The sequence below is a fragment of the Periplaneta americana genome, chromosome 12 (genome assembly GCF_040183065.1).
Source record: "Periplaneta americana isolate PAMFEO1 chromosome 12, P.americana_PAMFEO1_priV1, whole genome shotgun sequence".
Lineage (NCBI taxonomy): Eukaryota > Metazoa > Arthropoda > Insecta > Blattodea > Blattidae > Periplaneta > Periplaneta americana.
The window spans coordinates 102,323,635-102,338,324 of NC_091128.1; the positions used below are offsets into that span (position 1 = coordinate 102,323,635).

The following is a 14,690-nucleotide window of genomic DNA, read 5'->3' on the forward strand; positions in this document are numbered from 1 at the left end:
TATTATTATTATTGTTATTATTATTATTATTTCAAATACGAGTACGTTCACATTCTTAACTCTTTAATAATAATTTTTAATCACATACCTTAATGTTCGTCCTTAGCACAAGACATTGCAACCTCGGTTTTAGTCCACGTGGATTAGACAAGTAGGTGTCATTTAATAATGGAAGCAGCTTATTGGTTGCAATATTGAAATTGAGGCGAGTGATTGGAGCGGTGACATAAGAAATTGAAAACAATAACAGAATTAAATTTCAAAGACCTGCCGAATGTTATGCACGAGGCTGCTCAAAGACCTGCCGAATGTTAACCATGAGAGCGCGGCGATAATAAAAAATTAAGCAACAGCGTTGAAAATTATGCAAAGCAGTTTTTCATTATTACCTGAAATATATTTTAATACCAAAAAAAATATGACAAGTATAGGAGGAGAGTTCAAATTATTATTATTAATAATAATAATAATAATAATAATAATAATAATAATAATAATAATAATAATAATAATAACGCCCTGTAGTGGTAATAATAGTAACAGCACCAGAATATTAATATGCAGTAATGATAATGACCATTCCATGTGACTCATGTTACACTTTGAGCTATTTTATTATAAACCAAATCACTGTAAATCATACATGAATGTTTAAAGAACCACACTTTTTTAGCAGAATGTTCTCCCATAAGGAGTCAGTCATATGGTATAATCGTTGCTTACGAGATTATACAAGCTGGCGCATAGCACGATCGAGAGTAGGTCTCTGTTAGTCATGACAATTTCTGCCGCTAGGTTCGCCTCCCTGCCCTATGAAATGATGAATAGTACCATTACAAAGCATTGTGCATCGTGAAAATAGTTCGATTAATTGTGCATTACTCATTGAGTACGAATATTACAAATATGCCAAGCATATTACAGTGTTATTTGAAGTTTGTTCAGCTAAGTTATATTCGAAAATTGTCTGTGTTTTGCTATGTGAAGAACTCTGTACCAACAGGTCGTATCTTTATAGGTTAAGGTAAATATCAAAGTTCTCTCATATAACAAGCAATGCTATGTTAAAAGTGGCGAATTGCATTTTCCGACTCTCGAATGATGTGACCCGAAATGTAAAATAATTTCATGCATTGTTTCATTTACCAAGCATTACTGATATAGGCCTAATGAAAATGTGAACGACGTGATGTAAACATTGAAGATAATGTTGTTACTGTTTTCCCTTTCTCTTTTAGAAAATACCGACAAAAGTAATGAATTATCTTCCCCTTCATGCTGTACTTATTAGGTAATTAATGTGTATTTGTCTGTATTTTAGACCTGTGTATTGTTACGTAATTATCAGTGAATTAGGTTAGAGAACTTAACAAGGTTAGTATGAGATTAGGTAATGCACCTCAAACTGGTAACTAATAATGGCTGGGTGGTTATCGTGTGAATCAAATTATATCTAGAATATCTAGTTTTATTATATACAGATACGTAAAGTTTTTTTTTTTGTTTTGTTTTAGCATGTGTTTGTAATTTTGTGAGGTTATGTCTAGCCTAATTTCTTTTTATTCTTGTATCATTACCAATACATTAATTTATTTTATATTCATTTCAGGTGTTACGGAGGTGTTACATCTATGGTGGCAACTCTACTTATGTTAGGATATGAAGTAACAGTATATATTCAACTTCATCATTTGCTAAAAATTAAAGAAAACTGTATGTCTTCGACTCATTCCATCGTCATTTCTTCTTATGTATGTGAACCACGTTCATTCTAAAAGTGCTACATTAAATGAACACTATAGACAACGTGATGGAACAATTTACAAGTTACTGTTAAAGTGCTCAACATTTTCAAGTGGTGCTATACCCATTGTTTCAAAATGTACATACATATTTTTACATTTCTATAAGAGGTGTCATAAATTATTTCAGCATATTTGTAAATTCTTCAAAATTAATTCTTCTAATTAATACCATAAAGTAATGAAATAATATAGCCTAGGCCTATATGTGATTTTATACTACCGGTATTGATGTTGATCTTGGTAAATTAATCCAATTTCACAGTGTTGTCTTTTGTATTGTGGTTCATAACAATTATAACAGTATGTACGTGGAAATGTTTTAAAAATAATAAATTCTAGCTCATGATTTTAAGTGGTCGTTTCAATGGGAGGTTATATTGGAAAGATGATCACAAATGGATAATTTACTGCAAGATACAAGAACTGAATATAAGTGAGTGTTCCGTTGAAAGTGAAAGTGAAAATTTCGTTTTACAAGAGCTAAGTAGGCGTAATATTTATTTTAGAAATTATTTGAAAGCTACAGAATATGAAGAATAGACCTGTAACCATAGAAATCAACTGCGAATGGTGAGTGGCCAGGTTTCATTAATAATTGAAAGGGAGTAAAAATTATTTTCTTCTTATCATCCTGTTTTCAATATTTAAATTTAAGCACCTTTCTCTTCCTTGTTATTTCGTGAGAGATTACTTCATACTATCACATAAGCTAAATTTTTTCTGTACAGATAATAAAAATTACATACATAAGTAGGCTACTTGAATACTGACGATACAAACTTCATATACATACCTCATCAGGTATATTCAAGAAGACATCTAATGTACTGTAACCAGCACATGATTAAAATACTGATCAGATGTCCAACAGTTTCTTACTGCACTCTTCACTTCAAAAGTTTGGCACATAGGCCTAGTTAATGAAAATCTTGATCAGGAAATCATTCATAAAAAAGTTAAATGTACACGTTTAAAACTTTCCTTTAACATAAGGCATCCTCATTGTTACTTTTAAGTTTTAGGAATGTACGCTTATAACTGTATCACAATCTGAAATAATCATAATATTTATAACACGAGGGTCCTTGTAGATAGTCAGTTCCAGTTTTCTATATGTAATTAAGAAATGGCCCAGTTTATTGCACTTTCAGCACTTTTCTATTTAGGGGCTTCTGATTAAGTTTCCTAATCACTTCGTATTTACTGGAAATATCTTTGGCAATATTGTCCAGTAGTGGCTTCACAAGTTTTCCCGAAAGAAAGAGGGACATTTCCTCATCTTTACATGTGTCGCACTTCAGTTCTTGCGAAAATCTTGGCTTCAGAAAAGAATACTACAGCGTTTACTGTTACTATGCTCAATAGATTAATCGGTAGGCCTATAGAAATGTTTTCACCACTGTAAGAAAAAATCGCGTAATAATTATACTTCTCAATTATTGTGACGTTCGTATTTTTTTTAAAAGAGAGGGAAAAGTTACGCCTTCTTGCAAATGCGTAATTATGAATTCAAGGAAATTAAAGATAATGCAGTACCTTAATTAGTTGCAATATCTTATTTAATAACAATATTAATAATATTAGGTGAAAAGGGTAGGCTATAGTGCGTATATGTAAGATGTCAAGTTAATTTATTTCCGGAAATGTTTGGTGTATGAACTGAAGTACAGAGCAGACAGTCCCTCAGTTTATATGTAATATGTTTTAATATCAAGAATGACAGCCTTTTATTGTAATATAATTGAGGAGTAGAAGTTTGCAAATTACGTCTACTGTCCATAAAATATTGTACGAAGCATTTAATAAGCAATGGTGAGTCCTTTAAATGCCCCAAATGTCAATGCCTTTTAAGTGTTCTGCTATGAATATATAGGGCAGAACAGCGCTCCGAGCGGCGGAATTGGCATTACGAGGGAACCACTTCAGACTCATTTTTCAAGCTCTATGCGCCAGCTTGTATAATCTCGTAAGCAACGGGTATAATAAAACATACCAATAATGATAACAGTAAGTAGTAATAATAATAATAATAATAATAATAATAATAATAATTCAAAACCAAGCTCTCAGACCCATTACTGGTGGAATCAAAACAACTCCAATAGATTCTCACTAATATTAACAGCATGAAAATGACAATAGAAGAAAAAGCACTGATTCAATATGAAAAACTTATTAGATTACCAGGAAACAATTGGCATTCATACAGTCCTCTCTGTAGATTGAAAACTCAAAAAAGTTTCATATCCATTTTTCAAGAATTAAAACAGAAAATCAATATCCCGAATTTAAAAGAAAACCTACAAATTAAACCAAACCCTTTAACTCTATTAAATATAGAATATAATCTAAATTTAACAGAAGGTGCAGGTGTTACGTGCTGTCTCTTCTCACTTTATAGATCTCTTGGGTATGGAACAAGTTTTGATGGAGAAATCATTGCAATAAGTGAAAGTCTCAGGAATCTTCTATGCCACATCAATAAATTTAAAAATGCAGTTATATTGTCAGACTCCAAAGCAGCTATTCTATCAATAGTCTCTAAACACACACCTTCATCTCAAACAGCAGAAATAACTAAAATGCTCTCTCAATTAATATCACTCAATAAAAGAATTGTATTCCAATAGATACCATCCCATTGTGAAATCCTGGGAAACGAGAATGCAGATGCTTTAGCAAAGAAGGGCAGCACTGCTACTTACAGACCTGTTACTAAATCTATGTATTACTCTGTGAAAAGATTTATTAAATCTACATACTTAGACTTCAACAAACAAAATTTGATAACATGATCTCAAGGGAAAAAATGGAACTCTCTGCATCAAAATCCACAGTTAATTCCCGATTTACCACAAAAATCGTCTGTAGCTGCATTTAGATTGGCAACAGGCCATGATTGTTTGGCCAAACACCTGCATAGAATTGGAATATATCAGTCCCCTAACTGCTCATTGTGCAACTCAAACCAAGAAATGGATTCGGAACACCTCAAAATCTGTGCTTCAGTGGCTGGCCATGATAATATCTTTGAAAAATATTGGGGTGCAAGAGGTCAAATGACTTTATTGTCAAATGCCTGGCATTAGAAAGCAACAACATAATAATAATAATAATAATAATAATAATAATAATAATAATAATAATAATAATAATAATAATAATAATGCCCTGTAGTAGTAGTAGTAATAGTAATAGGCCTACTAATAGTAATAGTACCGGTAATACTAATACGTATTGAATTGTATTGCATTTATTTACATTCCATGGTATTTCTACATTGCTTCACAGCTAGAATATGGAACATGTCAAACGAAAAAAAAAAAATCTTAATAGTAGTCTATAAAGTCTTAATTATAGTCACAGTCTAGTTGAAATATATACAGAAGAGTTTTACAATATAGTCTACTAGTACAACACAAAGTTTTAGTATCAGTACTTAATAGAACACAGAAATATTCATGAAGTGTCGTTGGATGTTATGAATTTACCTACAGAATAGAAGGCGTAGTAATGATAAAAGTAACAGTAATGGTAACAGTAATAATAAAGCGTCCTTAAGTTATGGCATTGGGATTGCAAAAATTTACAAACCGATTTCGTTTGTGTATGATATCCCGGAAGGTAATTTTAATAACAATAGCACATAAAGTTGAATCAGTGCCAATTTCGTAGCTTCCATCATGTACAAGTCATAGCAATGACTGCGCATCTCAGGAGTGTTGGAGGGAATATGGACGATAGCAATACTTGCTGAGCAGCTTGTCCAAGTGCCTGACTTGAGCGTGTGAGTGGAGTTAGCTTAATATCTCATCACAACGTCACGCAACAATGCATTATTAACGTTTAAAATTAGTACCTGCAAAGCACTTGAAAATATATAACAGCTAACAAAAAAAATTACATAATTTGAAATCAAACCGTGCGTATTAATTATGTTAATATTCATGCTGAGATATGTCACCAAGGACACAAGAAGTTATGTTGATAGATATTTAGCTGTAAACTGACTTTTTAGTACTTTGTTATGGAGTTAATAAGTAATATTTTGTTAAAATTGTGTTATTTTTTGTAAAGAATAGATCTATTGTAATTTTGAACAATATTAAAAGTAATTCTGACAATTATTAATTTATCTGAATCCGAACTCTGATTATAACCCATTATAAGATTTGTTTATATTTTCATTTCGCACACAGCAAACTCTCGATTATCTGGGCTAATCATCAGACGAAGACACATGGATAATACGATTTTTTCTCTTTATTACAGAACGAATCTTTTTATGTACTAAGCATGCAATGAAAATTTGAAAATTTAATGTCTAACATTTAACACATTCAATTTTTAACAATATGCTTCGGAATACATTGATACTGTTCTAGATTATGTGGAACAATGGAATTTTAATTACACTGATATTGTTGCACTTCGTAACATTCGTACTTGTACTCATCATTGTACATACATGGAGAGGTCCACACCTGTGGAGTAACGGTTAGCGCATCTGGCCACGAAACCAGGTGGCCGAGGTTCGATTCCCAGTCGGGGCAAGTTACCTGGTTGAGGTTTTTTCTGGGGTTTTCCCTCAACCCAATATGAGCAAATGCTGGGTAACTTACGGTGCTGGACCCCAGACTCATTCACCGGCATTATCATCTTCATCTCATTCAGATGCTAAATAACTTATGCTGTTGATAAAGCGTCGTAAAATAACCTACTAAAGAAAAAAAAAACCTGGCGAGAATGATAAGAATGACACAGATTGTTGTGACCAATTACAATAAGTATTCAACCAATCAATAATCGTTTCGACTGGTCATTAGTCAAGAACTACACATATAAGCCTTATAAACATGTTACAATCATATCTGTGTCGGGTAATAAAGCAAGAAAAGTTGGCTTATTATGAACAGAAGAAAAGGTGGCTTATTATGAACGACTATTTTGAACCAAGGTCACTTTGAGCTTCGAGCAATCGAATTACGTACAAGCTTGGTCCACATGTAATCAAAATTTTCTGACAAAAATAAAATAAAATAAACTTCAATGGTGCACAGTAACCTGCAAGCTGGATAATCGAGAGTTCACTGTACTTTAATGTTGAAACTGGTCATTATAGACATTTAATACTTTGTGTTACTTCAGAAACTGCTCTGATCATATCTTGAAAATGTAATTAAAATTAGTGTCATACAAAAAGTTCTTCTACATTTCATTTATCTAAGGGGACAGAATGGACTGCAGGAAGTACAGACCCAGAAACAAAATTTGAGCCACCTGAATTTTCCAAGTTCCAGTTACAACACTGAACAATAAATTTTTACTTTTTGTCTTGCTCCGAAACAAAAATAGGTGAATATTACTAATATGCGTGCCCAATATCTGAATTTAAAATATAAATTGTCCCATCACGTACCATTGAATCTTTTATGAGGAAACTTTTTTTTTTTTTTTTTTTTTTTTTCACTGCTACTGATAAAATTACAGCACACTAGGAATTCAAAATGACTCATAATACTTGGAAAATGTGTACTGGATACAAAAATGATGTTACATAGTTTAAAACGCATCAACAATAAAAATATTTCATGCGTATAATGAGAAAAATCTCGGGATTTGAACTTACATTTAAAAGAATTTTCTTGATGACTTCTGTTTATAACTAGACCCGGAACTGTCTTTTACAAGAAACCAACAATAATCTGCAAGCATGCTGGATGATGATCTTCCTTTATATCGCCTTTCCATTTCAGACATTGATAAAATCTTTCCCCATGCTCGTAGCTTACTGCTCCAAGATTAGGAGGAAAGAAATCCAAATGAGAATGTAAAAAGTGTATTTTGAGAGACATATTACACCCCATTTTCTCATATGCACTTGACATAGGTTCCACAAGTTCTATGTAGTTATCTGCCCTAGAATTTCAAGGAAATTTGAGGAAACATCTTTGAAAGTGCATCATGTCACTTTTTTTGTAACAAAGTTTTTCCTCAAGCAAAGACTCAGCCATAACTTTGTGAATTTGTGAACCGATGAAAATGCCATCTTTTAATTTGCCTTCAATCAAACTTGTAAACTTTCCTTTAAATACTGAAAACCACACCTTTGTTTGTTCATTGCGTAGACCTCACTTTGAACTGTTAAGAATTTTACTGAAAAGAAGGGACCAATATCTGTTTATTTATTAGAAGTACAAAAGAACATGCCAACAACCATAAGAAACAAGAAATAACTCATAAACTCATAAAATGCATTAGCTTTTGTTTTGGTTTACAACCCCCCAACCTGTGCCAGATGTTTCCTGGAAGAGTGCTTATCGAAAAGTGAAATCATAGTACATCTTAAAAATATTACGTGATACGAAGAAAAGATATACATTTTCGGATTCAGAGCACGCAAAACCATAAGGGACACATTGTTTTAAGTCTGAGCAAAATTCTTGTTGTTCAGTGTAATATACTACAACTTGGAAAATTCCGGTGGCCCAGATTTTGTTTCTGGGTCTGTATAAACCTTTGAAGATAAGATAAAGAAGAAGAAGATGATGATGATGATGACGATGATGATGATGACGACGACGCGGAGGCGGAGGAAAAGAAAAACAAGAAGAACAAGGAAAAAAAGTTCCGAAAAACTCAATTTTAGCCACACATGACAGATACAACAGAACAGAAGTTACGAGATTTTAAGCTTTCACAATAATTGTGTTCTGAAGCAAACTTTTGGGTATTTCAACGTGTGGTGGAACCTAATATCTTCAATGTTTCGAAACTGCATACAGTTTCCATCTTCAGGGCAAATTAGTATGACCAGAAGGGTAATTTACTCTGTTCGGCCTTTTATACCTGGATTCTCCAAAAGAAGCATGTATGATCCCATGCTTAGTTGTTTGAGAAGTCATCACGTATAAAGGGTCCAATAGAGCAGATGACCTGAAGGTCGTAATAATTTGTAATTTGTCCTGAATATGGAACCTGCAATTGCGAAACACTTAAATGTTAAGTTCCAGCATACAATGAAATATCCAAAATTCTGCATCTGTGAGCCAATGACAGTTTCAAGTTTTGAGCGATATGTTTCTAAGGATGGAACTTGTAAATTGTTACAAAACATAGGAGAAATTAAATCTAAACATGAAGTTGAAAAATCCGAAATCTTTCTCACAATTTTTTCACGATTTTCTTCGATGTGGAAGTAAAATTATAGAGTCATAATTACGAAAAATTCCTTAATAATTATTATTCTCCTCAGAAAGTCTCCTATTTTGCAGACAAACGGACACTATAGAAAACGAAGTAGAAAAATTGGGTTGAAGTACACCTTCAAAAACCCGACATAGAGAACACTACCAACAGTGAATCAGACTCATTCTATCTAAAGACATAATCATCGCATAGATAGTCTATTATTAACTTAGCATTGTCGTTTCAAAACTTCAAAGCAGTGGGCCTACTAAATAATAACAATCTTATATCCTTACCTGTGTTGCATTTGAAATCTTTCTTCTTGCGGTATGTGTTGCCAACTTAAATCTTGACTAAGACTTGAACAGGTGGTGCTAGATACGACATTAAAACTCCCTGTCCTGTCCTTAATAGTTGGCTGCATTGGAGAACTAATATCTGGACTCAGTTCCACATGACTTAGATCAAGTGACAATCTTGTGTTTCTTCCATCCACCTGGAGATCATAGCTATCTACTTTTACCCTACTCAGACTTGAACATTGTTCGTCAATTGTTTGTTGTGGTGTCAGTTCCTCAGTATCAGCGCCAGTCCTGTGTTCTTCATGGACAGAAGTTGGAGGCTCTTCACCTATAGAATAAGTATCAATGCGATTACTATAAATATTCATGCTAACAAAGACAAATGTCTTTCAAAGTCCATGACACGTTTCGAACAAAATATCCTATATTTTCCTATACAGAAATTTCTGTGTAATATTACGAAGAATTTAAAATCATCACTGAATTAAGTATTTTTTTCCTCAATGGTGGGTATTTATTACAGTATTATTAGTATTTACAGTGCCTCAATGTTCTTTAGAACTGTAACATGCTGAAACTGCAGACATTGTTATGGCTGTAGTGTTGCCTTTCATGCACCATGAGAAATGATATACATAGCACCATTTGAGCTTGGTTTCATCAATCAGCTCTAACAGGAAGTAGGGTCAGTGGTGTATCACTTTAAAATTTAAAATGGAAGTAGGGGTCAAATAGGTACCATTTGATAGAGCTCTTTAAAACAAACAACTTTCATAAGAAACATTTTTATTAATTCCTACTCATTCAATGAAAAAACGTACGAAAAGGCAATGCCCTCAATATTGAAAAAATATTACAAGATGAAAATGTAAACAAGACAATTAATGTTGACAGATGTTACTGAAAGACTGGACAATGCCATTAATTTTTACAAATGTTCAAATTGTCTGCCGTTCTGAGCAGCACACCCGTATTCTTCTTCTAACACTGTCAGTGATCCCTAACACTTTTGAGTAGTCAAGTAACTGGCAGGTCTCCCGGATTCGCTGTTTCATGTCATCTCTTGTTGTGTGACGATCTTGATAGACGATGTTTTTTAACCGTCCCCAAAGATAGAAATCCAAAGGATTCACGTCAGGAGATCGTGCTGGCCACGCCACAGGCCTGCATCTCCTAATCCATCACCCAGAGAAGAGCTGATTGGTTGCGTCATGTGCCACCAAAGAGAAATGGGCTGGCAACCATCCTGCTGCAGCCACATTACTGCTCGTGTTGCCAGTAGCACGTCTTCCAAAAGCTGGTGGAGGATGTTCTTCAGAAAGTCAGCATACATGACACCATTCAGAGCACCTTCAAAGAAATAAGGTCCAATGATTCAGTGTCCGAAGATGCCACACCAGACATTGACACTGCACTTCTCTCAGCCAGAGAGGATTGACTTCAGACCAGTAGTGAGCATTATGGATATTGACATCCTCATTGCTCTTGAATGTCACTTCATCTGTACAGAAAATACTGTGATGAAACTGCAGTTTTTACCCGACAACCAATTGCAGAAAACCACACAACTCTGAAAATCTTGTCCTTCAAGCTGCTGGTGCATACTGGTGGTAAGGATGATATTTACTGCCATTCAGAATCCTCCACACCATTGTTCAATGCCAGATTTTCTAGCAATTCTTCTGGTCGAGTCTTGAGGATTGACAAGAACGTTAGCAATGACATCAGCTGATTTCTCGTCTTGCACAGGTCGTCTGATCTGTCTATTTTGATTATGGTTAGGCTGCAGCTGTCCAGGTTGCAGCAAGACGTCTGAAAACATTGCAAGATTGAAGAGCATGTTGCGAGTATCTCTCTGTGTACAGATGCTTGGGAAGCCCGGAAGTTCCTATGAGATTCGCCCTATGCCATCAATATGCCTATGCCTTCCTGATTTGTGTAAACCATCACTGTTTGTAGAACGTAAGAGGTATTTGTAATCACTCTTAACTTTTAGGTACTTATTTTAATAGTCACAAAAGTAATTGCAAAACTTGAAAAATGTACATACATAGGTACAGAGAAAACAAAACACTTCTTTCTTATTGTACATTGTTCCGCAAGGCCACCTGACCTTATTACCTGGCTAAGTGCCATATACAAGTAGACTTGGCTGTACATACTGTAGGTACTGTATTATGGTGACTAAAGGAAACGCTACTGAGCAAGCAAAGCGGAAGGAGAAGTTTACTTGTATTCACCCCTCAACGGTGCTGCTGGCCACCAGGTCTACACTCAGCCATTTAATTGTCCGTGTGTACTATGTCAACATTAAATGGATTATCTTGTTTACATTTTCTTCTTGTAACATTTCTCAATATTAATGGCATTGTCTTTTCTTACGTTTTCTCATTGAAAGAGTAGGAATTAATAAAAACGTTTTGTATGAAAGTTGTTTGTTTTGAAGAGCTCTATCAAACGGTACCTATTTGACCCTGACTCCCATTTGAAATTTTAAAGTGATATACCACTGACCCTATTTCCTGTTAGGGCTGATAAAATCAAGCTCAAGTGAAAGTTCACATGTGCTTTAGTTACAAATATTTTTATCTCGAAAATTTTAATGCACTAGTTTCCGAAATAAATAACTGTTATGGGTGGTCTGAATCACTCTGTACGAGTATATTACTGAAATTACTCACGTTGGTGTGAAAGTACATGCAGCTGAATCCACTTTGCAGTGCGCCATATTTGTTGGTACCAGTCACTGATATCGGCAGCAGTTAACGTTGTGATCATAGGCTCTTCTAACATACTTAATCCACAGTCTCTTGCCATTAACTCAGCCGTCAGCTGAACTTGCTTCCCAATCTCCCACAGCATTGCCTGGATAAAAATAAGCACGGTTACCAAATTCGTACAAATAAGAACAGTATAGTAGTCTGTTATCGATACATGCCCAATTTCCTTGTACTTCCTGTTTTATATAAAATATTTCTGTATTGCTTGGACAAAATTTGGGAGTGAGTTTCTTACAACAAATCTAGGGAAAAAGTCATATAAACATGTGTCCACAAATGCTTGGTTTTCCAGCTAAAGCCCAATAACATTTTTTTTATTTTAAATTTGGTGTCTTTGGTATGTCCTCTGTCAATTTACAAAAGAATTCTATCGAGAACATTTACAACTCGAATTCTCTAGTTGTGCTAAAAATGAGGCATTTTTAAAATACATGCTACTTTCATGTGCGAATATAGTGGAAACTTCAAACTCAATTTCCCAGAACTTTTTTTAAAGAAGTTTGACCCCTAATTCTTATACTAAGTATTACCTAATCTTCCTCAATATTTTACAGTTCACTGTCTTATGTATACCAATGACGTCTATTGTTAGTTTTTTTTTAAGTAAATAATATTAGATTTATGAATTTTTAAATTTAAAATGTGAGTGAATTTAAAAGTGTAAAAGTTCAAAATTAAATATCTATAATGCAACTTTGTATATAGAAAAAATTAATATCGTACATACCTGAATTGTTTACCTGCTACTTTACTTCACAACATATCCAAAGCACATAAATTTCAGTTAATATTTTCTTCAAAATTGGGGGTGTAAGACCTTCACATGGAAACAAGAAAAGAAACAAGTAAGGATGTACGCATTTATAGGTGTTAAGACAACTGAAAACGAGGAAAGGATAATGTGCATGACACTCACATTCATCCGATACCAATCTTCAAACGTTTTCTGTGTAAGTAAAGTGTACATAAAATCATTGGTGCATTCAGCTTCAATTCATAGTGAAATTATAATTCACTAAAGCAATTTTTATGTCTGCGAATCCATTCGAAATCATCATGACACAAGATTTGAGAAGAGACTACTCTCCACCAGCATTCCACTCTTGTCAGCAGCAGCATTAACAGATGAACAGGTGTTAGTACTTTGCAAAGAACTTCCTTATACAATGTGTGTAGCATTTTTTTGTATGTATGTCCCTAATTATAAAAGGACAGAAAGTAAAGTCTTGAGTAGGATAGATCGTATAGCTCAACAATGCACCATTAGGAACGAACAAAAGATCCTAATTGTTTGGTATATACCGTATACTGAATTATCAAGTCTTCGACAAGTGGCCATGTTTAATATTTATATTTCTGTGTTAATATTAAGGAGGCACTATGAAATTTATAAAAACTGTTTTCCTATTGGACTAATTTCAATGAGATTTAAGGATATATATTTTTTTAGTTGGTTATTTAACGACGCTGTATCAACTACGAGGTTACTTAGCGTCAATGAGATTGGTGATGATGAGATGGTATTTGGCGAGATGAGGCCGAGGATTCGCCATAGATTACCTGGCATTCACCTTACGGTTGGAGAAAACCTCGGAAAAAACCCAACCAGGGATCGAACCCGCGCCCGAGTGCAACTTTAGGCAGATTTAAGGATATATTATTTAGAGTATGTTCAGAAGAAATAGTACCATGTTTCGAGTTTCTATGATGAAAAGATGACATTTTGGAAGAATTCTTCGCCCTTCCAACCAAAAAGTTTTGGATGTTAAGTTTGACCCCCAATTTTGAAGAAAATATTAACCGAAATTTATGTACTTTGGATATGTTGTAAAGTAAAGTAGTAGGTAAACAATTCAGGTATGTACGATATTAATTTTTTCTATATACAAAGTTGTATTATAGTTATTTAATTTTGAACTTTTACACTTTTAAATTCACTTACATTTTAAATTTAAAAAATCATAAATCTAATATTATTTACTTTTTAAAAAGACTAACAATAGAGGTCATTGGTATACATAAGAGAAGTAAACTGTAAAATTTTGAGGAAGATTAGGTGATACTTACTGTAAGAATTACGGGTCAAACTTCTCTAAAAAAGTTCTGGGAAACTGAGTTCGAAGTTTCTACTATATCCACACATGAAAGTAGCACGTAGTTTAAAAATGCCTCATTTTTAGCACAACTAGAGAATTCGAGTTGTAAATGTGCTCGATAGAATCCTTTTGTAAATTGACAGAGGACATACCAAAGACACCAAATTTAGAATAAAAAACTGCCAAAAAATCTATTTTTAACTCCAGAGCGTCTCCTTAAATTGTTACAAGTGTTTGTACAGATATCCAGCACTTACCCTGTAACTATTATCAACGGAGTGGCAGAGATCTCGGACCTTAATCAGTGCAGCTCTGAGTCTCTTCACCTTTGTGTTTCGAGAGCCCAGTTCACGGCGGGCATCTGCAAGCTGGGCGCGATACTGGACATGAGAACGTGACAGTCGTGCCCTCAACCTAATCTTTTCTTGTTTAAGGCGAGTTGCTTGCCGGGATGTCAAGTTCCTGATGACTTGCTCATCTACCAGGCTACACTGTCACAATCAGAGGACAGAATGTTAC

General features: G+C 34.1%; 1 protein-coding gene and 1 long non-coding RNA gene across 2 annotated transcripts in view; one reads left to right on the forward strand and one right to left on the reverse strand.

Annotated features, from left to right (window-relative positions):
- Positions 1-14,690, reverse strand: part of LOC138710734 (cingulin-like protein 1) — a 160,297-nt gene that overhangs the window by 2,483 nt on the left and 143,124 nt on the right. Inside the window, exons 7-9 of the mRNA XM_069841807.1 lie at positions 14,429-14,662; positions 11,977-12,160; positions 9,290-9,623 (exon numbers count right to left, since the gene is read on the reverse strand). Of these exons, the coding sequence (XP_069697908.1) occupies positions 9,290-9,623; positions 11,977-12,160; positions 14,429-14,662 (752 nt within the window). The remainder of the gene's footprint in view (positions 1-9,289; positions 9,624-11,976; positions 12,161-14,428; positions 14,663-14,690) is intronic.
- Positions 783-2,429, forward strand: LOC138710738 (uncharacterized). Its single transcript, XR_011335300.1, has 2 exons — positions 783-1,024; positions 1,610-2,429. It is a non-coding gene; the product is annotated as an uncharacterized lncRNA (long non-coding RNA).